The 26,541-nt window shown below is 38.0% G+C and overlaps 1 protein-coding gene across 4 annotated transcripts; it reads right to left on the bottom strand.

Moving 5' to 3' along the window:
* Nucleotides 1–1,554: 1,554 nt before the first annotated feature.
* On the bottom strand, nt 1,555–25,172 carry LOC135459277 (mesoderm induction early response protein 3-like). 4 transcript variants are annotated; one of them, XM_064735059.1, is made up of 13 exons: nt 24,897–25,172; nt 24,163–24,187; nt 22,544–22,692; nt 18,008–18,142; nt 16,403–16,523; nt 14,158–14,270; nt 13,899–13,971; nt 11,608–11,759; nt 11,089–11,170; nt 7,843–7,934; nt 5,715–5,842; nt 5,387–5,532; nt 1,555–5,287 (listed from the first exon to the last, which is right to left on the bottom strand). In XM_064735059.1, the coding sequence occupies exons 1-13, from the start codon at nt 24,903–24,905 to the stop codon at nt 4,827–4,829; spliced, it is 1,686 nt and encodes a 561-aa protein (XP_064591129.1). In that variant the 5' UTR covers nt 24,906–25,172; the 3' UTR covers nt 1,555–4,826. The 4 variants fall into 4 exon arrangements, with proteins under 4 accessions (XP_064591129.1, XP_064591128.1, XP_064591131.1 ...); XM_064735058.1 differs by having other exon boundaries at nt 7,843–7,937; nt 24,897–25,171; XM_064735061.1 differs by having other exon boundaries at nt 14,158–14,243; nt 24,897–25,171.
* Between the last annotated feature and the right edge of the window lie 1,369 nt (nt 25,173–26,541).

The following is a 26,541-nucleotide window of genomic DNA, read 5'->3' as shown; positions in this document are numbered from 1 at the left end:
GGCTTATCTTACTTCTCATTATCTTCCTCTGACTCTGTTAATAATAAATTTACTTAATACCTTCAAGTTTGAGCCTGTTTTGCCCTTAAAGTGTTTTCTCCTAATCCTTATCTCAAGTCATGAAGCCTTTGTTATGATTTCCATGAGTACCTGATATTTTAACCAATATCAAATCATGACAACTACATATTAGGAAGAAATTCTTCCCTGAGAGGGTGATGAGGCACTGGAACAGGTTGCCCAGAGAAGCTGTGGCTGCCCCATCCCTGGAAGTGTTCAAGGCCAGGTTGGACAGGGCTCTGAGCAACCTGGTGTAGTGGAAGGTGCCCCTGCCCCTGGCAGGGGGAGTGGAACTAGATGATCTTTAAGGTCCCTTCCAACCCAGGCCATTCTATCATTGTATTATAGTGTTGCCTGGGCAGAAAATCTGGTTGTGAAAGTACGTCACATAGATGTTCATGTACTTAAAAGTCAGGCCACCAAAGAACATTGGAACAACCAGCAGGTGGATCAGGGTGCTGGGATTGAAGTGGCTCCAGTCAATTTGGATTGGCAACATAAGGGGAAGAGATGCAACTTTTAGTTGGAGGAGTCAACTTGCCCATGGACACTATCACGCAGGTTATCCATGAATGTGAAACATGCACTGCAATCAAGCAGGGCCAAGTGTTTAAAGCCTCTGTGATATGGAGGACAATGGCTGAAATATAAGTATGGAGAGGCCTGGCAGATTGACTATATCATACTCCTCCAAAGCCATGACAGCAAGCACTGGGTGTTTACAATGCTGGAGGCAACCACAGGATGGCTGGAAATATACCTTGTGCCCCATGGCACTGCCCAGAATACTGTCTTGGGCCTTGAAAAGCAAGTCTTATGGCCAAATGCCACATCAGAAAACTGAGTCAGATAACAAGAATAATTTCTGAAACAACCTCATAGACATTTGGGCCAAAGAACATAGCACTGAGTGGGCGTATCACATTCCCTATCATGCACCAGCCTCTAAAAACATTGAACAACATAATGGACTGTTAAAGATGACACTGAGAGCAATGGCTGGTGGGACCTTCATACACTGGAATACACATTTAACAAAAGGCATCTGGATAGTCAACACCAGAGGATCTGCCAAGCAGGCTGTCCCTGCCCAATCAAAACTTTTATGTACTGTAGATGGGGATAGTTCCTGTAGTGCACATTAAAAACAAGCTGGGGAAAACAGTCTGGGTTATTCCTGCACGTACGTAGCTGTCATCTGGGGTTAAACCACACCACCTCCTACACTGTTTCCTCTCCCCTGCATTGTATTTTCAGCAGACATCTGTTAAGTTGAAGGCCCCTGCAAGAACAAAGGGTAATTAATGTATGTGAGACTTCTCCCAACTGCTTATAGAGTGGTAGTGTGCACTTCAGGAGGACCCAGAGTATCTTAAAATGTGTTCAGAGGTATTGCTGTGTATTTCTGGAAAGAAAGTCGCTAACCAAGCTTTTCATATATCTGCATCACAAATAAAGAAAAGTTCCCAGACATTTATTTCTGGAATTGTACACCAGGTATTAAAGTACAACAAATAGAAAATAATGCTAAAAAAAATAAAAATCAGTGTTTATGTACAAATATTAAAACCAATGCAACAATAGCGAATTCCTCTTGAACATCTGATATTAAATTCATGTCCCAATTGTCACGAAATTTGTTGTTATGCACAAGGTACTTTGAATAACTGGAATCTGCTTTATTCAGAGGACTATAACCATACCTTCTGTATTTTACAATTGATAGTATTTTCTTTCTTCCAACGAAAAATAGGAATAAAAAAATAGTAACCTTGTCATTATTTTATAAATTACTGTATTTAGTTTCCCATCTGTAGACAATGTGCTTGTAAGTGCTGGGCAAATAGTGTCCCTGTTGGTCAGTTTATACATTAGTTTACATTCAAAGTAGAAATACTTACCTAAAGACTTTGGTTAAATTAAGTACTATCATTATGTTCTACTTGATCTGAAGTTTTCGTACATTTTTGATCCTCAATTTTAAAAGTTAAAAACAGGAAACAATTACACAATTCATTGACCTAATAGTACACAATTTAGTACTTTGACCATGGCAAGAGGAAAACTAAACCTTTAAAAACCTAACATGAGAAGATGACAGATGAGTAACCAAAGTAAAAGTATTGCTAGAATCACAGCACCAAGTTACACTTCTAAATGAATCAGCTATCCCCTTCGGATTCCCTGTACATTAAAAGGATACATCTACCAACACTGCATTTTCCCGTTATGGATTTTTGGTTTGTTTGCATGAAAAACAAGTATAGCAGAAGACAAAGAATTCATCACAGTTTGTTATAAGAATTGTGCTTCACCATCAAACAACCAAGGCAATATAATTTCTTCATATGGTTGCAATTCAGTTGTTTTCATGCTGACTTTCAAAAGACAATTCTTTTAATAAAAAGTAACAAGTTCTCCATTTTAAACGTTTCAAATGAGAGAAAAATAATTAAGTCCAGCTTCTAAATGAAAAATTCAATAAATAGCTCTCTTACATGGATAAAGTTATCGTGGTACAAATTTATGAATGTCACATCAAGCATGCACAAAAATGTTACTATACACACAAGTAGTCAGAAAATATTGAAATAGATATCTAAAAAGATATGAACAATTACATATTTACAAATTCTTGCAAATTATTGCCTCATTTTAACATGGAATTAAAAGTAAACAATAACAGCTAGCTAGCCAACAAGCTAAATAAGATCAACATTTAAAAATCTATTAGACTAGCTGAAATTAATTTTTCTCCCATAATTTTCTGAATTTTGGTCAAAAGTCTTTATTAAATAACTAAAGTGTCCATTCAACTTGCTGACAACCCAAGTCTTAGACAAGTATTTGTCTACATTAAGAGCCCAGCAATGCATAGATAAATTTAATATATTACAGCATCAGCTAATGAGAATGGGCAGGTTCATTTAAACACAACTGTTATAAACATTCAGTCATCTTTGTGTAATGATTTTTATACAGACCAGCCACTCACTGTAAACCCATAGACCTGAATGTATAACAATGAAGGATTATGATCAGTATTTTACAAAATTACATAAAATATGTTGATTCATAAAGAAAAACAAGGTACACAGTTCAGCAAAAAACACAGCAGCAAGACGCTGACAACTTGGCCAAAAATGTCAGAATACAACACAGGGCCAAGTCTATCCATTATTTATTGTGTACTTACTAGAATTCCATATTTCAGATGCATAAGATAAGAACTGATTACAAAATTATCTTTACTTTTGTCCACTGTGATAAACTAATTTGTTTTAATATGATAAATGTGCTATTGCATAAATGCTTTACTCTTCATTGCAGTGCTGTAAAGAAAACTCCATACACTGCATCCATAACTCAGGATGTCAATGCAATTCACAGTAAGCATAATAAATACCCTCTTCCCTTTCAAATATTAAGGTCACTACTTTCTAATTACTCAGCATAACCTTGAAGCAACTAGTACAAATATCAACAATTCAAGCCTAATCACTTCAACAATCAAAACAAGTTTGTGGCAATTAAATTTGTAATATGATCAATGCAAAGAAAAAGTATGGAGGGAAAGGGGCAATCCTACTGATGTTCTCCCACAAGAATTAGAGCTAACTTTTTAACGAAAACTTAATGAATGGCTAAATTGCACTCAATGGTCAAAATAAAAATCTATTGAGTTTAAATAGTTGCTTTTATGGGAGACATTTTTACTCATCCTTTTCTATTTGATCAAAAGTAGTGAAGTGCTATTTTTGAGCTAATGACTTGCTAAACAAATAAATGCAATCCACACTGAAGAAAAACTTTCAAATACATACTTCAAGGTTCTACTACTTCTATATAAACTAGATAGACCCTCAAAACTGTAACACATTGAACCGCAGTGCTCCAAACAATTTGTCTTCTAAAATACAGACTGTTTAGTGGTAAATCCTAAGGTGTGCAGACTGTAGCTTTATACATCAGCTGTCTTAGGAAAGTTAAGTTACACAGATGCATTAATCTTTAAAGTTGTGGACAAAACTAATTTGAATACAATAGCCTAAAATATATCTGTTTAAGCCAGTAAGTTTAAAGTACACAGATACCTCTGGCAGCATAATTACTTCTGTGTATGGTAGCCACAGCCTATAATTTTGCAACAGCCTCCAAGTGTAGGTCTTCATAATTTATTCATGCTATGTCCCTTGTGCTAGCTTCCACCAAGATGAAATTGCTGGGTTTTTTTAAACTGAAGTGCTCTAGTTTAGTATCACATGAGAGAAGGTTCCATTTAAAAAACATCCTTGTATGTTTGTGCAGTTTAAGTTAAAGAAATCCATCCCTGCCTTTATAAGAAAAAAAAAAAAGAAAATAAAATGCTACATTGAGCAGAGATCAGGAACGGTACCTGTAAACACTGTTATTACACTGCATCCATTATGGCAAAAGTAACTTTGACTAAAAAGCCACTCTGATCAGTTCAGAATTTCTGTGCTGGTTTTGAAATGGTGGCCTCTCTCTACAGGCTTTAAAATAAATATGAAGCAGACCCTAAAGCTGAACCACAGAGTTCTCTTAGTTCCAAACTCTGCCAAACATTTACACAATTATGGACTGAAAAAAGAAATTACTCTTGGTAAATCAAGATATAGTTCTATACATAAAAAGACATCACTGATGTCAAAGTTCAAACTTCCAGTGAAAGATTAAGCAAACCTGATAGTTCCCATCAAGTTTACTACTACTGCATAAAGTACCCATTCTTTAGTTTTCCACAGTCATTCTGAGTGAAGGGCAGTATGTTGGTGAAGAGTATGGGTATTTATAAAACCATTTGTCTCATTTGCAGATAGACTGCTGAAGTCAGCCACTGAAACAGCCATTTTGGCACTGGCAATATGGTGTGTGTGGTTCTCAAAGTCCACACCAAGGTTATTTACAGAGACATCATTCATGAAAGATTCTGGGACAGCAATTCCCATTTTCAGTCTCTTTGCAGGTCTTTCTGTCTCCTCACTGCACATGTTCCCTGGGTTTAACTCCGAGTGATAAAAGCCAGTCTCAAATAAATTAAAACAATCATTTTCACCACTGCTAGGCAAGTTAAGCAATTCTTCTGTTCCAACAGGCACATGGTTAACTACCGGTGCTCGGGGTAAGCTGTCCATAGGAGGGAAGGCATCATCCAGGCAGTTCACAGCCGAAGGGTGACAGACTGTAGCTACAGTGTTTGTCAGTGCTGGAAAACAGATGAACATAAAATGTAAATGAAATAGTTGTTTATATAGTTACAACAAAAAGTTTGTGGGTTTCCTTTGGTTTTTTTCCCTTGATTTACCTGTCAAATCATTGGCAGTGATAGAGTTCAGAATGCTTAGCTGTTGATCAGGAATACTTTCTGTTCGAGTATTAGATGTTAAGGCTGAAGAATGTACTGCTCCACCAAGAGCTTCTGCTTCATCTACCAAACGATCCATGTAGTCCCTTTAAGAATATGGCATTCATAATAGGTTATTTAACAGGAAAACAAGGCCTAAAAATGATGATGAATTTATTCTCAGTTGTCATAGCCACTGAAGCTTTACACTGCAATGATGGGAAGAAAAACTTATCTTTTACATTTACAATTTGCAACAGAAAACATATTCCAGGGACATTTTACTTACGTAACTCCAGGATGATGGTTATACCTCTTCTTTCCAAATCTTGTTTGCTGAGCAAAGTAATCATAACGTTCTGACTTTTTCCACATGTAATAGAAAGCCACACACTCAGCAACTGTTCTGGTTCTTACCTAAAAGAAGGCAAGAAGAATTGACAAGATAAATGCAAAGCATTATGTTTTGTTATCTCCCCAGTCCCTATATTCCTGCAATATTGTCCCTTTTACTGTTCTAGTATCTGTAACAAACAAATTAAATCAGATGACCTGAAATAGAGATCTAGAGTTTTAAATTTCTTTACCGAGAAGGTGGTCAAACACTGGAATGGGCTTCCTAGAGAGGTGGTCGATGCCTCAGCATGTCATTGTTTAAGAGGCATTTGGACAATTCCCTTAGAAACATGCTGGAACTTTTGGCAAGCCATGAAGCGGTCAAGCAGTCGGACTAGATGATCGTTGTAGGTCCCATCCAACTGAAACAGTATATTCTATTCTAAATAATTACTACATCTGTTCTATTGTATGCATTATTGTTGTTTAGGTTTGGTTTTTTAAACTAGACTGAAATTGTATCTACATCTGAAGCATTAAAATTCATAACTTACATAGCAATTTTTTAAACTATGGGACAGACTCTGTTAAGAAGCAAAACACTAAGCAACTGAATGACCCAACAGAAGTGAAGCAGAAAAGACATTGGGTATTTGGAAAATTCTGGTCCATAGTGACAGACCAACTCATTTGCTTCGTAGCACTTTGGAAAAAAATATTTTAAAATTATTTATTTGTATCGCTGGTGAATTACTGTTTACGGGTAAGGTCCATTTAAAAATTGAACCCCCCAGATATTTAGCATTGGACAGGTTAAGCTAAGTGTTGAACAGGATTAACTGACTGTTGTTGAACAGCAACCACAACCCTATAAAGTTTACCTGAAATACAACAAAAGCACCAGTCTCCTAAAGAAAAGACTTGTGGTTTAACCCCCACCAGCAACTAAGCACTGCAGAGCTGCTTGCTCACTTCCCCCGTCCAGTGGGATGGGGGGGGGAAGAATTAGAAGGGCAAAAGTGAGAAAACTCATGGGTTGAGATAAAGACAGTTTACTAATTAAAAAAAAAAATGCTAAAAAAGAGGAAAATAAAACCCAAGAAATACAAGCAATGCATAAAAACCCAACTGCTCAGCATCAACCAATTGATGCCCAGCCAGTTCTCAAGCCACAGCAGCCCCCACCCACCAATCTTCACCCCCCAGTTTGATTACGAGCAGGATGTCATTTGGTCTGGAACACCCCCCTGTTAGTTGGAGTCAGCTGTCCCAGCTGTGCCCCCTCCCAACTCCTTGTGCACACCCAGCCTCCTCACTGGCAGGATAGTCTGAGGAGAAATGGATAGACTCTACATAAGCTCTGCTCAGCAATAACTAAAACATTAGTGTCTTATCAACACTGTTTCCAGCACAAGTCCAAAGCATAGCCCATACTAGCTACTATAAAAAAATTAACTCTATCCCAGTCACAACCAGTATGAAACCTCAAGGTGGTATCAAAACATACAGGACATGTACAGAAAATTTGGAAACACACATACTGGTAACTGTACCAAATGGTACATTTACTTAATAAAAAAAAAAGCCCAATTCCTAATCTTCAGGCACAGAGGAGTTAATCAGAAGCAATTCAGATCAAGATTAGAACTCCTTTGTTGGTCAGAAACCAGAGTACTGATGGATGACTACACTTTCTGAGAACGCAAAGAGCTAAGCCCGTTTCCATAGAATTACATCTTCTGAGTGACAAAAATAATTAAAGATGTATTTTCCCCTCTCACAGACATGGTATGAAAATAATACACCTCTAGGAGAGGCAGACATTTAATCTAAATTTTAACATAAATGCATATATGGAAGCAATATCAACATGAGTTGATTTCAAAGATAATATGACTCATGTTGCAACACCTACTTTTCTAATGGCATCAAAGGCAAAATCAGCATGGAATCACCAAGTTGGTTTTAATATGTTGGCTCTTATTTCACTCTTTTGCATAACTTCTGAAAAAGCATTGCTTTCACAAACATTCAGCATCATATAATCTACCAATACTTCCATTTAACTGTAAAATACTAACCTTGTTTTTCTGTATGAGATGGAAGTCTTTCCCATAAATCAGAAGTGCATGTTCAAAGCTTCTGCATTCTTCTTCTGTCCATGCTGTCATCTCTTCTAGACAATTGCAAAAGTAGCATGATAAACTTATTTTCACTCACTAATCTTTGTGTTGCTAATGCCTGAACATCCAAACACACTCTAAAAAAAATGCAACCGTTTAATTATTTTGACCCATGTTCTTTCCTCTAATGTAAAGATATCCTACCTGAAATCTAGTATTCCTGCTTATAAAGACTCATAAAAGAGTCTAATCTGATTACTGAAGCATTTCACCCTGGAGGGCAAAGGACATTCAAAAGACTTTATTTGTTATTTCTTAGGAAGTTTGTCATTAAAAAAACCCCAAGATTTGTTAACATCATTATTTTTCTGAATATTCCTTCTTGCATCAGATACAAACAGTGACGGTTGGAACAAAAGAGTGAAGGAACAACCTCTGACTTTTTAAAGACAGAAGTGAATTTTAGCTTCACAAACAAAACAAAACACACTACAAAGGAATAAAAGCTTTAAAACAAAGTAGCTCAAACTATTTGAGTAGGTCAGTTTTGTCTCAAGTATTGTTGCTTCCCTATCTTGATTTTGGCTTTGTGTTTATATATAATAAAGGAGGGATATTTCAGGCATCTTACATTCATAGTAGTGATCTGGTTAGTTGTCATTTAAAGCCAATGAGGATGGAGAACAAAAACCAACCAACAATCATATCTCAAAGCATTTCTGGAAGCAGACACTGGAACAAAGACCTTGCTCCTTTCAGATGAAAGTGATAATCATTCCACTACAAGTCCATTAATTTTGTACTCCTTACTACAGAATTCTCAAGCTTCAAAGAGGAGATCCACATGTAAAGTCTCACTGTTATGAAATTATCTTGGGAGATGTAGATTTTCAATGCATATTGAGAATAGCAGTGAACTTCAGTGGGTATAGATAATTGCACAATGATTATTCTAAGAGACAGGCATCAACAGTATTATCATCCTGTACCATTTTTAATGAGGATATAAACCCCATCTGACTTGGGGCCTGGGAGAAGATGAGCACTAGTCCTTAAGACAGAATTTGGGTCTCCGACACACAATCTCTCACAAAAGAGCTTTCTGAAACACTGCTCTGATAGTCCTTATTGTTCCCTTCACTTTGATCTTCGATACTTACGCTTTCAGAGTACCTAACTCAGAAATATTCAATTTCCCCCTGGATTCAGGTCTGAGTAAGGAATGTCTGCCAGAATACAAACTTATACCAGGGCTCATAGGCCATTTCTGCTTTATGGAACATGTGTCAAACTACAGGACAAATAACTCTTTGCTAAATTATACACTGATTTTTATTTAAGGGAATAAAAAAAGTTAGGGACAAACAAAATTGTTTTCCACTGTAAACTCAAGCAAAACTCTCCACACTCAACCATAGATCTAGATTATACAGTAGAATAAAGTATAGGGTTGACATAGCACAATGTTAGCACAGTGATGAAGAGTGGGGCTCACTCATATTATCAGCTATGTTCTGATTCTCGTATAAATGTCATTAGTTTATAATTGATCATTATCTCAAAAAGGTACTGTAATGTGGGGGAGAACTGCCTTATGGGAGCAAAATTGCAACTCCCCCCCTTCTCCTTCGTCTGTATCATTCTTAAAATCAAAAATCAAAAAAAAAAAAGGAAAAAAGAAGGAAAGGAAAGATGCAAAATTTGATCCTGCAACCTTTATACAAATTGCAAACTTCTCTAGCAGACATCTCCATCTGATCAACAGTCAGATTATACCTAATCTGAGTTATATACCTAGTGGGAATTATTGAAAAACATCTGAAAGACAACGCAGTCATCAATCACAGACATCGTGGCCAGCACAGCTTCATGAGAGGAAAGTCCTGCTTATCAAATCTGATTTCCTTTTATGACAAGGTTACCCACCTAGTTGATCAAAGGAAGCCACTTGATATAATCTTTTTTTGATTCCATCAAGCTTCTGATACTCTCTCCCATGATCCTCCTGAACAAAATGTCCAGCCCACAGCTGGATAAACATGTAATGCGATGGGTGAGCAACTGGCTCATGGTTGGGTGCAAAGGGTTATAGTGAATGGGGTGTCATCAGACTGGCCACCTGCCACTAATGGGGTTCCACAGGGCTCCATTTTAGGCCCTATGCTCTTCAACACCTTCATTAATGACTTGGAGACAGGACTGGAAGGGATGCTAAGTAAGTTTGCAGATGATACAAAACTGTAAGGAGCTGTTGACTCCTTTGAGGGCAGAAAGGCCCTGCAGAGAGACCTTGACCAATTAGAGAACTGGGCAATCACCAACCATATCAAATTCAACAAGGGCAAGTCCTGGAATGTGCACCTGGGATGGGGCAACCCTGGATGTATGGACAGACTGGGGAATGAGATGCTGGAAAGCAGTGCTGCGGAAAGGGACCTGCAGGTCCTGGTCAATGGCAAGTTGAATATGAGTCAGCAGTGCCCTGGCAGCCAGGAGGACCAACTGTGTCCTGGAGTGCATCAGGCACAGCATTGCCAGCCAGTCAAAGTAAGGTGATTGTCCCAATCTGCTCTGCACTGGGGTGGCCTCACCTCGAGTCCTGGGGACAGTTATGGGCACCACAATATAAGAAAGATATAAAGCTATTAGAGAGTGTCCAAAGGAGATCAACAAAGATGGTGAAGGGCCTTGAGGGAAGCCGTATGAGGAACAGCTGAGGTCACTTGGCTTGTTCAGCCTGGAGAAGAGGAGACTGAGGTCAGACCTCATTGCAGTCTACAACTTCTTTGTGAGGGGAAGAGGAGAGGGAGGTAGTGATCTCTTTTCTGGTGACCAGTGACAGAACCCAAGGGAATGGTCTGAAGTTGTTATCAGGGGAGGTCTGGGCTGGATATTAGGAAAAGGTTCTTCACCCAGAGGGTGGTCAGGCCCTGGAACAGGCTCCCGAGGGAATGCTCATGGCCCCACGGCTGCCAGAACTCAAGGAGCATTTGGTTGGATTTTTGGGGTGTCCTGTGTAGGGCCAGGAGTTGGACTTTGATGATCCTTGTGGGTCTCTTCCAATTCAGCATATTCTATGATTCTATGAGTAATCTGTGCTAAAGACATCATGGAAAGGGATGTGCTTATTAATCTGAATCTTACTCATGTGTTTTCTACTCCCTCAAAAGACATATTTCTTAAAAAGCAGATACTCTCTCTTACCCTGAGATGCCTTTCCATTTGAGCAGTATCTCTCAGTTGCCTCTTTAACATTATGGCTACTTTTGAGTAGTTCATATAGTGCCTATAAAATAGAAGTAGTCTTTAGAAAGAGTTAAAGTTTCCAAATAACCTATATAAATTTCTGAAACAAGCCTTTCAGTGAACATATCTAATGTAAAAAGAGGTTATATCTTTATACAGGATGAAAATGTTCAAATAATCAAAAGCAAAACCATCCAAATATTAAGGCAAGGTTTAATTAAGGAAATGTAAAATATTATAAGCAATAATTAGAAAAGCAGGATTTGTCAACATCATGCCAATTTGAAACATCATAGATCACACTGCCAACATTCAAATACTCAATTTTAAGCACAGGTTTAAAACTACAAATAAGATCCTGACCCCAGTAGCATCCAATTAAAAAAAATATTACTGCCTTTATAATACAAGGCAGAGAAAGAGAACACATTATTTACAAAGCAATGTGCCACAAATGGAACAGGATATAAAATATACTTGTTCATTGTCACGTGTATGTAGTCCTTCAGGAATTCTGCCAATCATATTTTCATTTCCTGCTCTTAAGGAGGTTTCAAAAAGGTATTCTTTAACTTTATGTTCTGAGATCACATCAGGTTTCCAAAGTAAATGGTCTTCATTTTCATAGGCTGTTAAAACAGAATTAATTTATGGCAAGTGTGACACTTTTAAGGCTAGAACATAAAAGGCTATTTCACAAAGAACAGGAATACAGAAGTAATAAAATCAAGCACTGTCATGCCACTTTCAAATTGCAGCTCATTTTTTCCCCAAAAAGCTTTAGTTTAGAGAGAGACTGCAGTGTGGTATGGTGAAGAGATTCAGATTCCATGAGGATGAGATAAGGGACTGGCTCTTGAGAAAATCTCTACAGAGGACCACGTTGTTGACAGGTAGATGATTCAAGTCAAAATATGCATATATATTAATCTTAATATAAAAAAACTAGCAAAACCACTCTGTTTTATTCAGATGTTTACAAGAAATAAGCTATAGTTTACAATAAAAAGTGTACTTTAAAATTTCAAATACTGCATATAAATTAAAAAAAAGAGGTGGCAGCTAACTGGTCATTTTCAACTAAAATTTGCTAAAACTTACTTAGCAGAATGGAAATCTAGGTCTAAATGTGGTAATTTCTTTTAGCATTCACTAACAACTGAATGTTGTTATCAACTATTTTACAAGCAATCAGGATGTATAGTCCTCCTTCACAGTATACTGAAATCATATGTGCACCTCTTAAGTAGCTTATTTGAAATATATTGGAAATATTCAAGAGTTGGCCTGAACCCTTGTCTATGCATACACACATTTAAACTCTAGATTAAACTAAATCCTTTACTCTGATCAATAGATGTGCTTACACATAATGCTTTATGTACTCTCTTGGCAATATAAATTAGAGTTATTAAATTCTAACACACCCAAGTATAATGGCAGTTCCACTAGAAGAGATGAAGAAGATTCTCAAATGTCTCATATAACTGCAGGAAAGAATATTAAGCTAAGATGAAGAATAAAATTGCATCTCCTCCTAAAGTTCTGTTATGACTTAAGAACACTGAAAGTTTTCAAACAGACATATTACAAGTGTAAGGTTTATAGAAGAGCAGAATTGCTTTCTAGCACAATTTCAGTACCTGGGACTTCACAGCAGAAATATAAGCCCCTGTTTGCCATCACAAGCTCTTCAGGAAGTACAAAAGAGGCTTCTACAGAATCTTCCACCCTCTCCAAGCATTGCTGAGCTCAGCTTCAATCTCTATTATCAACCAAGACAACCCAACACTTTTCTCTGGAATCCATACCTGATATTCTCAAGAGGAACTCCTCAGGCTCTCCCATCTGGGAGACCTCTTTGCTCCTGGCTATGCCACTGAACAATACTCTCTCTGGTTCTCTCTTGCACCAGCTTGTTCCAGAGAAAGTTGTCAGATTAATGCGTTCCTGATCATTCTCTGGTTATTTGCCCTTCTCTAGTTCTTGACCAAGGAGAAGTCAAGATGTGTAAATAGTAAAAGGACTATTCAGATAAAACTGGTTTTCACTCTTCTGTTTCTTACAACCAGTAAGCATCATGCCCAAATCACAGAAAATAGAAAACTTCCATAGATTTCTTAAGCAACACAAGAGATGTTAATTTGCTAATGCTTCCAGCTAGTGAAGGTTTCTAAAGGTACCATATAAAACTCTACTAAATAAAGTTATTTCTTCTACTTTGGCACAATTTCAGTTTTTAACCTAAATTTACACAGCAATAACATCATACTTAAAACATTTTTTTTTTAAAGACAAGGTATATTGAGATCTACATCTTCTACTCATGCTATGGAAAATTCAAATAGTTCATTGCTTTGTTTTTCATAACCATTTTGTAACCCACAGTGCTGTACTTGCTAAAAAAGAAGCAAAGAAAAATACTGAAGATCTTCAATGCAAACTTACATGTTCATAGCCCAGTTATGATATCCTGATGAAAATATTTACTTCTTGACCCAGTTTGTTGCCTCCTAATATTGCTAGATACTTCAGAATTATCACTGTAACCCACCCTCCTATGTCTTCTCAAAAATATTCTCTCAAAGTTGTAGAGTCACACTTTTAAGATATAATTATGTGGTTGAATTACTTCAGTTGACTAGGGGTTTTTTGGTTGGTTGGTTTGGTTTTTTTAACTAAGTCATTGAATTTATCTTATAAATTTCAATAACATTTTCCCATCAGCTGCTATATATAAATATAAGTACTAAAACAGAATAACTTACCCTTTTCATTATTACTGTATCTGCCGAGGTAAGGTGGAATTTCAGCCTGATACTGTAAACCAACCTTTATTTCCTGAAGATGTAACAAAAATCATAAGGGTATTAATATTCTGTGCATGGAAGCATTACAAAGTCCATTAACATGGGATTTTGCAGATAAGTTCAGAATTAAGGTACTATTTTAGATATGTACTATAAATTTTAATGCCTTTTTTAAAGTTTTTTTAACTATTTATTTTTCTTAAGATATAGTTATTACCTTTCTCAAATCTTCAGATGAATTACCATTGTCTGCCTCTATGTCTTCACCATCTGATTCCTTATCTCCATCACACGTAGTGTTTGCTTCAGACACAAATAAGTTGGCTTTAGCTAGGAAGAATTTTCAGTTCAAACACAGATATTCTTTACTTTTTAAAGGAGCCCTGCTTTTATTCTGGAAGACACTCATCACCAGTCTGTTGCTCTACATTTCTATCAGACTAGAATGAAGTCAGAAAGCATTGGTGCTTGCATATTGCAGAACTGAAACATTTACCATTATTGCAACTAAGACAATATTTCTAACAGTCAAAAGGAAATTAGATCATTTTTCTTCATTGATTTTCTTCAATAAATGCTTACACCTTATAGAAAAGGTATGAGAAAAACAGAAAACTTCCAGGGCTATTACTTAACCATGGGTAATCACAAAGAAAGTTGAAGGTAAGTCTATTACCTACTGAAGCCTTTCATCTGAAGTTTTAATTGACATTCAAAACATTCCTTTAAACAAGGCTACCTCAGCAAGGACTAAAAATATAGTACATATACAGGAAACAGATTAAGCAAAAGAGAACAAAAGACTGCTTACTCCTCTGAAATATTTTTTTCCTTAGGAGGAAATACAGCAGAGCACTCCAAGTAATTCAAATACAGTACTCCACAGAATAACTCATATTTTAGAACTTGGAACTCTGTGGTTCTGGGTTCTTAAGTAATTATATTTTTTTTATTTTATCCCCAGCAGAATGGAATCTATAGTTCTGATAAGAGCTATTACATATTCTCAACTTTCAGTAATAACATGTTCATAAATAGGGTTTTAATTTTAGCTTCATCACAACTAAATAGAATCGTCAACATCAAAGACAATATCCAAGATGGTAGACGGAGGCTCCTCTTCTGTAGTCGTTACTAGAATCACCAGTCTATCTCTTTTTGCTGTTAGAAAGAGGCAAGAAGCTAACATGAATGCATGAAACAGCAATATGCCTGGATAATAATATGCAATTACTTTTTCCAATGAATCCAAATTTAAGAAAATGGCCTGTGTTAAACATGTTTATCTTAAAATTGAATGTTATTTTAAGATAAATGGACAGGGATGAGCAAAAAAAAAAAGAGGGAACTGTCAACAGCACAGAAAACTGACATTCCCCTCGCTGACATGGTGGATATTTGATGCTAAAATGCCCAATCAAAAGTTCTAATAGAGAAAGAGCAACATTCTGATAGAAAAACCACAATAGCTGAAAGCAAAGATGACTGTTTCTTAATCCTGAGTAAAATGAAGGGGCTAATAATTCTTTCAATAAAGTTGCCACACTTTCAGTGTCATAATCATTAATAGTTCACAAGCAATGCTTAAGTGCCAGCAAGATTGGGGTTTGCTTAAAAAATTATAATGCCCTTTTTTAAAGTTTTTTATATCTCTCTCAAAAATGCCTTACATTACACAATCAGCAGCATGCAAAGGGCTACAATTGCTGATGATTGAGACAGCACGTGCCCTTTATCATCCCCTTTCTCTAGAGGGATGAAGTTCCCCAGGAAAATGTCAAAATACTTGCCAAATTAAAATTGTGATAAAAATCCTCCACACTGTCTATTGCAGTTCATTTGTTCCCTGGTGTACTCGAGTTGGAGCAATGAGGAATATCTTGTCAAGGTTGGATAATTGAACCAATGGTTCTTGGATCTTTCCCATAATAGTTCCATGGGTAGTGAAATTTTGGTGGTCATGGGTTCATAGGCCCCATTCCATATAAAAACACGGGCTCATGAACTCCTATGGAAAATCATTGAATATGTGAAGGGAAATAATCACAAAGAAACCAAATTCCAGTTCACATCCATAGGCTGAATAGAGGAGTCACTGGCTTAAAAGTAGCAGCAAAAATTTTAGTAGAGAAACACTAATTTAAAAGAACAGGTTACATATTATTGCCTTTCACCAATGCACAGAAAATTACCAAGAGTGTTTCTTGACACACATTAACTATTACTTATGAAAAGCTACTGTAGTTTTAGAAAAATTGTGCTTGTGCTTTGAGCACCATATTAAATATAGGTCTTTTAGGTAATCAATAATACCAACCAAAGACAATATTCATGTACAACATCCTGCAAAGCACTGTTTCTCAATCCCACTCCTCAATTCTGATATTTTAAACTAGAAAGCTATATAGTTTATAATATATGGTAAGACTTTATGAGTACTAATATAAAATTAGGTTTCCTACATCTTAATGGCCGAGGAAAGAAGTCAGTAGCCTCATGTGAAGTAACTGATGGCGTCAAGTCATCAGCAGAGGACTGTGTTTCTTCATCATCACCTGACAAGAGGTCTTTAGCTATTTCCTCCTGTATCATTAAAATAAAAAAAAACCCAAAACTTCAGACAGACTATTAAATATAAACTGGTGAGCATTTAGATTCAGCAAATTGTAAGTCTCATTTATTAAAATGAATTATTTTACCATAAGCAATTTTAGTAGACTGTTAACTATTAAAAAGCTAATCCACTCCTAATTCTCAAAACAAATATAACCATTCATTTCAGAGTTGAACACGGAGGTTTATTTCCCCCTAGTCTTCTATTAAAATAAATGCACAAGTAGTAACCCCTGCATGCATCAAATCTCAGATGCTCATCCAACTGCTTTAAAATAAAAAAGTGAGTGGAAACATTTTAAATTCTGTCATTCTTTACATCAGATACTCCTTAAATTCGGGGGGGGGGGGTCTAATGGGTGAACAAACAAAAACTCAAACCAAAAGCCAGGCACTTTCATAGATTTTTTTCTGAGAAGAATTACAGATAACTGACAAAAGATAATAAAGTGGGGGGGGCGGAGGGCAAGAACACGCCTCCTCCACTACCAGACATGCTTGAGCCCCTCTATAGTGATTAGGGAGGCAAAGAACTGTCTTAGACAAGAAGCCAAGTACATTTCTGTAGCCTCAACACAATGGTGACTCCTAATGAGAATCAGATGTGCAAAGCCATCATTATACTATACTTTCTGTGGAGTTCATAATTTCATCATACATATGGAAATTAAAAAAAAAAAAGACATGTACTTACTGCCTACAGATTTTATAATACAAACTACTAGTTGCATGTCTTATAGCCAACAATCAGATTCATCTCAGAATTCAAAGTTAGCCTGTGAATCATAAAAACTGTAGTTTTGTGTTTCTATATTCAACAATGCGATACATATAGTAATTGCACAGAAAACAATCTCTCTCACCCCCCAAATATGAGATTTTTTTATAAATTATATGCATTTGAAAGAAACATTCCAAAGCACCCAGTAGTGCACTTTTCAAGTAATCCACAAATGTTTGATACATGACATGTATGTTTGAAGCCAGAATTATTATTTCTGGGCATTGCATACATTAAAATAAAATACAGAAATTGTCAGAAAAAAAATCCCACTTCTATAAAATAAAAAAAAAAAAATCTATTTAAAGTTCTCTGAATGTGTTTTAGAAGAACCACTACCTTATTCATTTCTCAGTTGTAATAATATAATGCCACTAAAGTTGCTATGCATTTGTGTGATAATTATAATTAAATCCAGATACTAAATATCTTTGAAAAAGAATTAAAAGTACAATCACAAAATCATTTAGGTTGGAAAAGACCTTTAAGGTCATTGAGTCCAACCATAAACCTAACACTGTCAAGTCCACCACTAGTACAGTAACTCTTAATTGTATGCTGAAATTGACAAAGATACGTATTTCATAACATCAAGAGACAGTGAAATATAAGTTAAGTTCACACGGATTTCTACTTTTAAACTGTAATACAGGGGAAAACAGTTCTGACTTACTTTATCTAGAGTCATATCTGGAAGCTCATCTGCAAGTTCACTTGGAGAGCTATCCACACTGGAACCAGCCATAACTGGAATTGTGGGTTCATAGCCATAAAATGCCAGCAAATCTTCCAACGGCATGCTTCCTTCCTAATACAAGATTTACAAACATTTCAACATATTGCCAAATACTTGTAAACAGTTCAGGCCTAAAAGGACAAGACATATTTTGAAAAACAAAAGTAAAAAACAAACAAGAAAAATTTAATTGAAAGCAGGAATCTTGATTAAAAATCTAAAATATTTTCAAGCACGAGACTGAAATAATTCATAACTGTGTCTCTTAGCATATAATGAAGTCACATTAAACTATTGAAGAAAACCATTTAGTGGATGAAACTAAAGAGTAATTATTAAAAATTTGCTCCTTATCTGATTCACACTGTAGAACATGATTTGCCTATATTTCTTCAAGACAGAAGATAGACTAGGAACATTAAGAATGCCCTTACAAGAAATGCAGAAAAACCTGAAAAATTTAGTCCTACATAGTTACAGCTGCAAAGTGTCCAAAACACCACAGAAATAAACCAATGTAGCAATCTTTTATCCCTCCTTTCCATCTTCTGCACAATACATTTTATAATTACTGTAGAGAAGGTGGTGTAGTTTAAGCCCAAGCAGTAACTGAGTACCACACAGCTACTCACTCACTCCTCCCCAGTGTGGAGATGAGAAATGAAATGGTAAAAGTGAGAAAGAAACTCATGAGTTGAGATAGACAGTCTAATCTTTAAAAATAAACTTTTTTTTTTTTTTAATGCAAGGAAAATAGGAGAAAAATGAAACACAACAAGACAAAGAAAGAGGTATATAAAACCCAAGAAAGATAAATAATCCAAATGAAAACAATTGCTTACCACCAACCAACTGATGCCCAGCTAATCCCAGAGCAGTAGCTTCCCACCACCATTCAGCCGCTTGGCTTGTTTGATCATGGCATACATTTAACATTCATGGATAACCTCTGCAATAGCATTAAGTCAAGTCGACCTCTCAATCATGAGCCCATTTGTATGCTACATCCCTTCCTATATATCCTGATGTGCCATGGGCCCATCAAGCTATAAATAGGTCACCCTTCTGTTCCCAGTCCAGATCCACCTGAGTCACTTCAATCCCAGCAGCCTGATCCACCTGCTTATTGTTTCAATGTTCTTCAGTGGCCTGACTCTTGAGTACATGAGCATCTACGTGACATACCTTCACAACCAGGTTCTCTGCCCAAGCAGCAATATCTTGCCACAATGCAGCAGCCCAGATGGGTTTACCTCTGCACTGCCAGTTATCCTGCTTCCATCGTTGCAACCACCCCCACAGGGCATTTACCACCATCCCCGAGTCAGTGCAGAGATAAAAGTATTGGCCATTTTTCTTGTTCAGCAATATTTGTAGCCAGCTGGATGGCTTTCACCTCTGCAAACTGACTCGATTCACCTTCTCCTTCAGCAGTTTCCACAACTTGTTATATAGGACTCCACATGGCAGCTTTCCAACTTTGATGTTTTCCTATAACATGACAGGATCCATCTGTAAACAGGGCATATTGCTTTTTATTTTCTGGTAGTTTATTATATAGTGGAGACTCTTGAGCCCGAGTCACCTCCTTTGGCAACACTGAAGTTCTGACCAGTTCACAATCACTTTTAGAATTCCTGGGCGGTTGGGGTTTCTCATTCAAACCCACTGTATGATCAGTGCAACCCACTTACTCCATGTAGCATCAGTTGCATGATGTGTAAAGAGGACCCTGCCTTTGAACATCCAGCCCAACACAGGAAATTGAGGTGCCAAAAGGAGCTGTGCATCAGTACCAACTACTTCTGAAGCTGCTTGAACTCCTTCATATACTGCTAATATTTCTTTTTGAGGCTGCCTCTTCTGATTTGCTCTCCTGCTCCCTGTTAGGAGAAGCTTCTTCATCTCTTACTAAACAAGTTGACTTCTGCTTCCATTGTTTCTGCCTCTTTGGAATAGCCAGGGCATCTTTTTCTTTCCCCCCCATATATTCTATCACTTCATCAGGATTCCGCACTTCTTCAGGAGTGAAGTTTCAGACCATTGGAGGTGTAAACCTTTCTAGACACCTGTTCATATTCTCCCATATACATGCCTTGCCACTCATAACCACACTGCTAAAGGTCCTGGGTCATATTCCTAAATAGCTTGTTAACTTCATGAAAAGCTGAAGTAATATTCCTAAGAAATACAAATAGAAGCATTTAGACTACTCAAGGATGTTCAAGATACTAAAGAGTTATTGTAACAAGGGAGAAAACATGACAAAAGGTGGTGGTGAAGGTGCCATTCTGTATTACCTCCACAAAAAAAAAAATCTCTCAGAGGAAGAAGTATAATTGTTGTCTCCATGAGATGGCACCTGAAGTACATTAATCTTTAGTACAGAGCCCAAATACCAGATTAAGCTCAAGGCCAGTATTTTAATGATAAATCTTGCAGGTAAAACATCACTAAGCACTACAGAGCAGTAGCAAACTGCAAAATCCAACACCAATCTTGAACACGTACAGCAAAAAAAGAGAGGATGGCATAGACCAGACAAGCTAATGTCAAGAACAGAAAAATCAATATAATGACCAGCAAATGTTAACAGATGTAAATTCTTCCTAATGTTATGGTCAAATCTGTTAACTCAAACCATTTGTGCCCTGTTGTGTCTTAACCCTGGATGGCAACTAAACACTACAGAGCCGCTCCCTCCCTCCCCCATGGGATGGGGGGAAGAGAATTGGATAAGTGAAAAAGAAACTTGTGTGTTAAAATAAAGACAGTTTAATGTTTAATAAGACAGAATATTTTTTTTAATTGTAAGGAAAAGAAAAAATAAAAAGAGGGGGGAAGTAAAACCCAAGAAACACAAGTTGTCCAAATGAAAACAATTGCTCACCATGAACTGACCAATGCCCAGCCAGTCCCTGAGCAGCAGGGCAGTGTGAGAAACAGAAAAGACCTTGGCTCTGTGTAAGCTTTGTTCCGCAATAACTACATCAGTGTGTTATCAACACTGTTTAAGCACAAATCCAAAGCATAGCCCCATACTAATTACTAGCAAGAAAATTAACTCTCCCAGACAAGACCAGTACAGAAAGTAATAGGAGAAAACCAGCTAATCATACAGAAGCAAAAATCAAGAGAAAGGCTTAGTTTATAACTTCTTTTTTCCAACAGCTTTTGATCAAACTATTTGACTAAATATCATCATACATGCAGCCTAACACATTTAATAAAACAAACTGTGGAAATTTTCTTTAGTTACCTGATTCAAGTTATGAAATAATTAGGAATATTTTCCAATAATTTATACCTTTAAAAGTTATATTACCTTAAAAATTTTCTTGTTGAACTTATACACTGATTAAGCTACTTGTTTTCTTTAATCAACTAAGGTCTTAGTCCTGCAAAGATTTTTCACAATGGGTAAATGCAAATTCATGTACAAGTCTTTCAAGGATTGGGACATAAAGTACTAAAGTATTTAAGATGAGTGGCTCTCAGTTCTTTTTCCTTATTTTATAGAAGCAATAAGATAATTTTGTGGAGTACCAACTCCATTTCAACCATCAGACTTGCAAGCTGCTTTGCTATTATAATTGCAAGTTCATAATTAGCAAAAATATAACTGTAAAAGGTAGCAAGGCAAAACCAAAACAAACAAAACCCCCAGAAGTTAAGAAAATTTGTTTTTAAATGGACTACAAAAGCACAGCCTCCTATTTAATGCTAAAAATTACACTGGAAGTCTGTTGATCAAAATCTGCAGTTATGCTGAGTGGTGTAAGTGGGTCACTGAATGGTAATGCAAGCAGCATCAGTTTCTGGCTATTTAGCATTCAGCAGGCATTTAAAATGGGTGATGCACTGACACAGATGAACAAAAGGTAGAAACAGAAAAAACATGTAATTAAAGAATGTAAAAAGGAATAGGAAAAGCCAAGGAGCACACTGGTTATTTTGTACACCCAGCAAATGCCAAACTGATGAAACTGAGATACAGAACTACAATTTATGTAGCAAATGAACGTGAAAAATGTGTAAAACGGGACTGCGCTTCCAGATTGGAAAACCAAAATCTGACCAACAGAATGAAACACAGCTAGCTGTCACTTAATGTACAATTGAAATTTATTTCCAACTTATAAAACTTAGAAGTGACAAGTGATATTAGATAATAAGACTTTAAAATCTGCTTCAGTAATTTCTTTTCCAAAGTGAAAAAGTTATTAAATGAAAAAGACCAATCTGAACTTAACACTAATAACTTTGAGAAGCTAATGTCAGCCTTTTTGTGAAGAAGCACTGCTACGCCCTAACCAAACCTGATATTTTTTTCTTTAAAAGAAAAAAACAACTCCAAAGGTACTTTGCAGAAAATTGTATTATGCTATACAAACTAAAGAACAGGTTGAGTGTTGTCTTCACTAAAAAGCTACAACATATATGGACATTTAGGAGAGAGCAAGTCACTCTTACCTTTTCTAAATCTTCAATTTCAGAGCTGAAATTTTTGTTTTCTTCCATCATTTCCTCCTCTTCATCAAGAGTTCGTTCATCATCATAATCATGTACCAGCATTTCAGCAGAAGGGTCAAAGTCATGATCCTCAGAGGATAAAGAGCCAACTATCAAAAAACCCTAATTTGAGTAATTTTTTTTTTCTATACCAACATATGAAATTACAACACAGAAAAAAATAAGGTTGCATGAGTCTTTACATACATAGTTAGAACTCTCAATAGAATAAATGGAACAAATTGTTAACTACCTGACAAATTCAACTATTTTAGCTGGCCTTCCCTTTTTGTATTGTAATAGGTGCAGTTTTCTCTCTTGCAGTATAGAGTACTTGGGAAAAGTATCTAAACTACTGAAACAAAGTTTCAGAAAGTACAATAACAAATTAATATTTTACTGAATAAAAGCTTGTTTTAAAGATCCTGGAAATCATCATTAAAGTATAACATCCACATGTCACAAGATTTCAGATGCTGCAAGACACTGATTTATAGACTCAGATTCCATTTATATTATTTTTATGGTAACTAGCATAGCTTTTTACTGATTAACAGCTAACTTAGGTTGCAAACCAGTTTCCTAACAACAGCAAAATAAGCAGCAAGACTCACTTCAGATTAGTCTCACAGATGAGATCTTTTATTAAAAATAATTTAATTCTTAGTAATTGATCTAAAAGAGAACAAACATAGCAGTTTCAAGAAATATAGAGGGAAATATACCAGAAATAACAAAACATTTCTAATAGATCACAGTAACAAGTCATTATGACAGCTCTGTGGTCCAACAGACACTTTTTCATTACCCAAGAGGATACTCATAAGCCATAAAAAAGTACTGTTGTTATTTTGAATGCATTTGTTAGAAAGCACTATATTCAACAAGTTTTTAAGATGCAAATATTCTGTACAGCATTGTCAGTGTTCTACAATGAAAATTACTGAAATGCAGGGTTGTTTTTTTTTTCAGTGTTCACTTTCTTAAGACTGTCATGATGGAGGAAAAAACAGACTAGGATATTTCTCTTTCACCCTTGGTTTCCCCTTCTAGTTCTTACATACTAGAGCTCAGCCAGTGCCAAGAGCAGGTACACAGAAGCAAATGCATTTCCCAAATATTGTTCAGGAGTAGCCCTGCTGATGTTAAATAGGCTTCCTTGTGTAAATATTCCAAAGAACCTTAACAGAAGTTAAAACCTTAACAATTACATATCATTATAATTTAAAATGTTTTCTGATATTATCAAGAAATCAAAAATTTACACAACCCTGCAATTAGCAGCAGCAGAAGTGATCTCTCTCCAGGCTACATGGCTTTACTGAGATGCTGTCTTAAAAATACTACAAAATTTTATTTTCATCTTGGCTTCTGAGCAGCCAATTACTAACTGTGACCAGAGGTAAAGGAAGAACTCCCCAGAGCACACCTTCTCTTAAAAATCAGGCAGGCAGTTAGTTACATGAAGTATTAGGACAGCTACGAGGCAACAGAAGGTAAGTTAGGGAAGGAGGAGGAAGGAGAGAACAGCATGTAGGCAGCAGGCTAGGTACTGGGGCAGAAGGTGGGTAAAGACGAACCTGGGCTCGAACTCCCAAAGGAAGCCTGCAGGGAGAGAAGAGAGTGAGGTGAGACACGGGCTCCATCCAACCCAGCAACAGGTAGGGAGTCTCCATTTCATGCCCCCTCCCATCCCTTCCCCCCCAGACCTGTTCCCTTCCTCCGCCAGCCCCCGCCCTACTAGCCCCTCCATCGTGTTCACCCTCTCCTATCCCTCCTTCTCTCGCTCGTTCCCTGCCTGTCTCTCTCTTTTTTTCCTCCTCCCCTAGCAAAAGTCCCCCAAGGAGCCTCGCCTGACCCGACACTCCCACTCCTTCCGACCCCGGTGGAACATGACAGTGGCAGGCAGAGAGAGGCGGACTAGCAGCCTCTTCCCTGCTGCCAGGCCAGGGCTCGCTTCTCCTTCCTCCCGCCAAGGGTTTCTCCACTGTCCGCGCTGCGGCGGCAGCGCCACTGGCCCGTTCTGCGCCCTCCGTGGCTCGGTGCGGCGACCGCGCGCCTGACCACGGCTTGTCGGCCGCCCGCGGGCGGCGAACTCTGGACCCGCGCTGCGCGGCACCCGCCGTGCGGCCTAGTTGCGCAGCCTCCCAGTGCCCAGGCGTTGCAGGTCGCCTCGCTGGCCACTCCGCGTCACCGAGCCGTCCCAGAAGCGTCTTAAGGGGATGGTGAGGCGGGTGAAGAAGGCCCGCCAGCAGCGGGACCCCGCAGGAAACCAGCCGAATTCCGACACCCCCAACCCGCTTTCCCCACTCACCTCCGCCATATTGGGACGATCGAGCTGAGCAATAGCGTTGCGCCGAGTGCCCGGATGAGGCCGCTAAGCCAATGGCAGCAGCCGAGTTCTAGGCGAAGATAGGCAGGAAGCAAAGAAACGGAGAGATCAGCAGGACTTAACTGGGGCGGAGGAGGTCGTGTCGGGACCCCGCCTCCAGCGGCGCCGCGGCCTCCCGCCCCGGCTAGCGAAGGCGCTCTGCCTGCCCGGCCTGGAGAGGGCGCTGGACGCCCGCCGCGGAGCTTAGGCTTGAGGGGCACGGACCCGGCTGCTGTCCTTGCCTCGCCTCGCCGCCCGCCCGGGGAAGCCTCGGCCAGCAGAAGTTGCTCGTCACTGGGGGAGGTGAGCGGGAGTCCCTAGGGCCCTGAGGCCGCCTGGAGCCAAGGTACCTCGGACGTCCCCTCGTTTGGGCGCCATGCCGCGCCTGTCTGAATCAGCTTGTCTGTGACTGCTGCGACTTGCAGTCCTGTTCCGGGGCCGGGGATACTGTGCGGAAACATTACTTTGCGGCCAATTAATACCCGGGTTTGTGACCTACTCTTCACTCCGTATTGAGCCTCTTCCTAAGTGCTGGTGTGGAGTAGTTATGCTAACACCTTGCATCCTAAGTGTCTGAAGCAGAAAACAAAATGTCAAAGCCTACAAACCTTGCTGTTGTTGATTGCCTGCTGTGGGTTAAATAGCGAAAGTGAAATTTACTTTGCAGTGGATATTGTATCTAAAAGTTGAAGTGTTTTATGTACAATGGAATATCTATTCCATTTTTAGTGTTTATTTTTTTGTCCCAGTACACAGAAGTGGGAATTTGGCCGTTTTCAACTTGATCCCAGGCTATAAAGATTCATGCTTTTAACTTTAGAATCACATGTTTCTGCCTTTGGCCAAAATGCCATCTGCCATACTTGCTATATAGAATATTGATCTACTGGAGGAATGGTGTACATCACAGTGACACTCAGTTGCAATAATGCCCCAGACTGTGTCCCATCCTGAGAATTTGGGAGGCTAAAGGCTGTATCCTGAAGTGACCAGTTTGTAAACTGGGTTTGCAGACAGTGCAGAAATTCCAAGCTAGTTTAGGTACTTAATTAATGAAGCTCCATACTATTTAATTTATTCTCTTGTTGCTCTGAGAAACAGAGTAAATTGACTAGTGTCATGTGCTGCACTGCTGAGTCTAGTCTACTTCCAACTGTCCAAACAACACAGCAGCCTATGATGTAGACATACCTGCTCTTGATATACCTAGCGGTAAGATGTTTGCAACATAAAAATCCCAAGACTTTGCAGAAACATATTTTTTTAGGAAAGTTCTCACAATCACAAGCAGCTCCAGAAGTACCTTGTTCTCTGATCTCTGATCTGTCTGCCTTTTTCCCAAGTTGTATACACAGATGAGAGTTGTCAGGTAAAAATTATCAGCAGCAGACAGGCTATGTCAGAGCGCACTGCAGGTGCTCGAAAAATAAGGAAGATTTAATACTTTCCACCTTTGATCTGGAATACCATTACAACCCACTAATGTTCCTCAGCACTTTTCAGTTTTGTTCCCTCCAGACAGAGGAAACTCAGTTCCTATCCCTGTTCCCTTGAAGCCTCAGCTCTGGCAAGGCAAAATAGCTTTCTA

This window comes from Zonotrichia leucophrys, chromosome W (genome assembly GCF_028769735.1).
Source record: "Zonotrichia leucophrys gambelii isolate GWCS_2022_RI chromosome W, RI_Zleu_2.0, whole genome shotgun sequence".
NCBI lineage: Eukaryota > Metazoa > Chordata > Aves > Passeriformes > Passerellidae > Zonotrichia > Zonotrichia leucophrys.
Note: the sequence above shows the minus strand (reverse complement) of the source record. Positions and strands in the feature narration are given on the sequence as shown.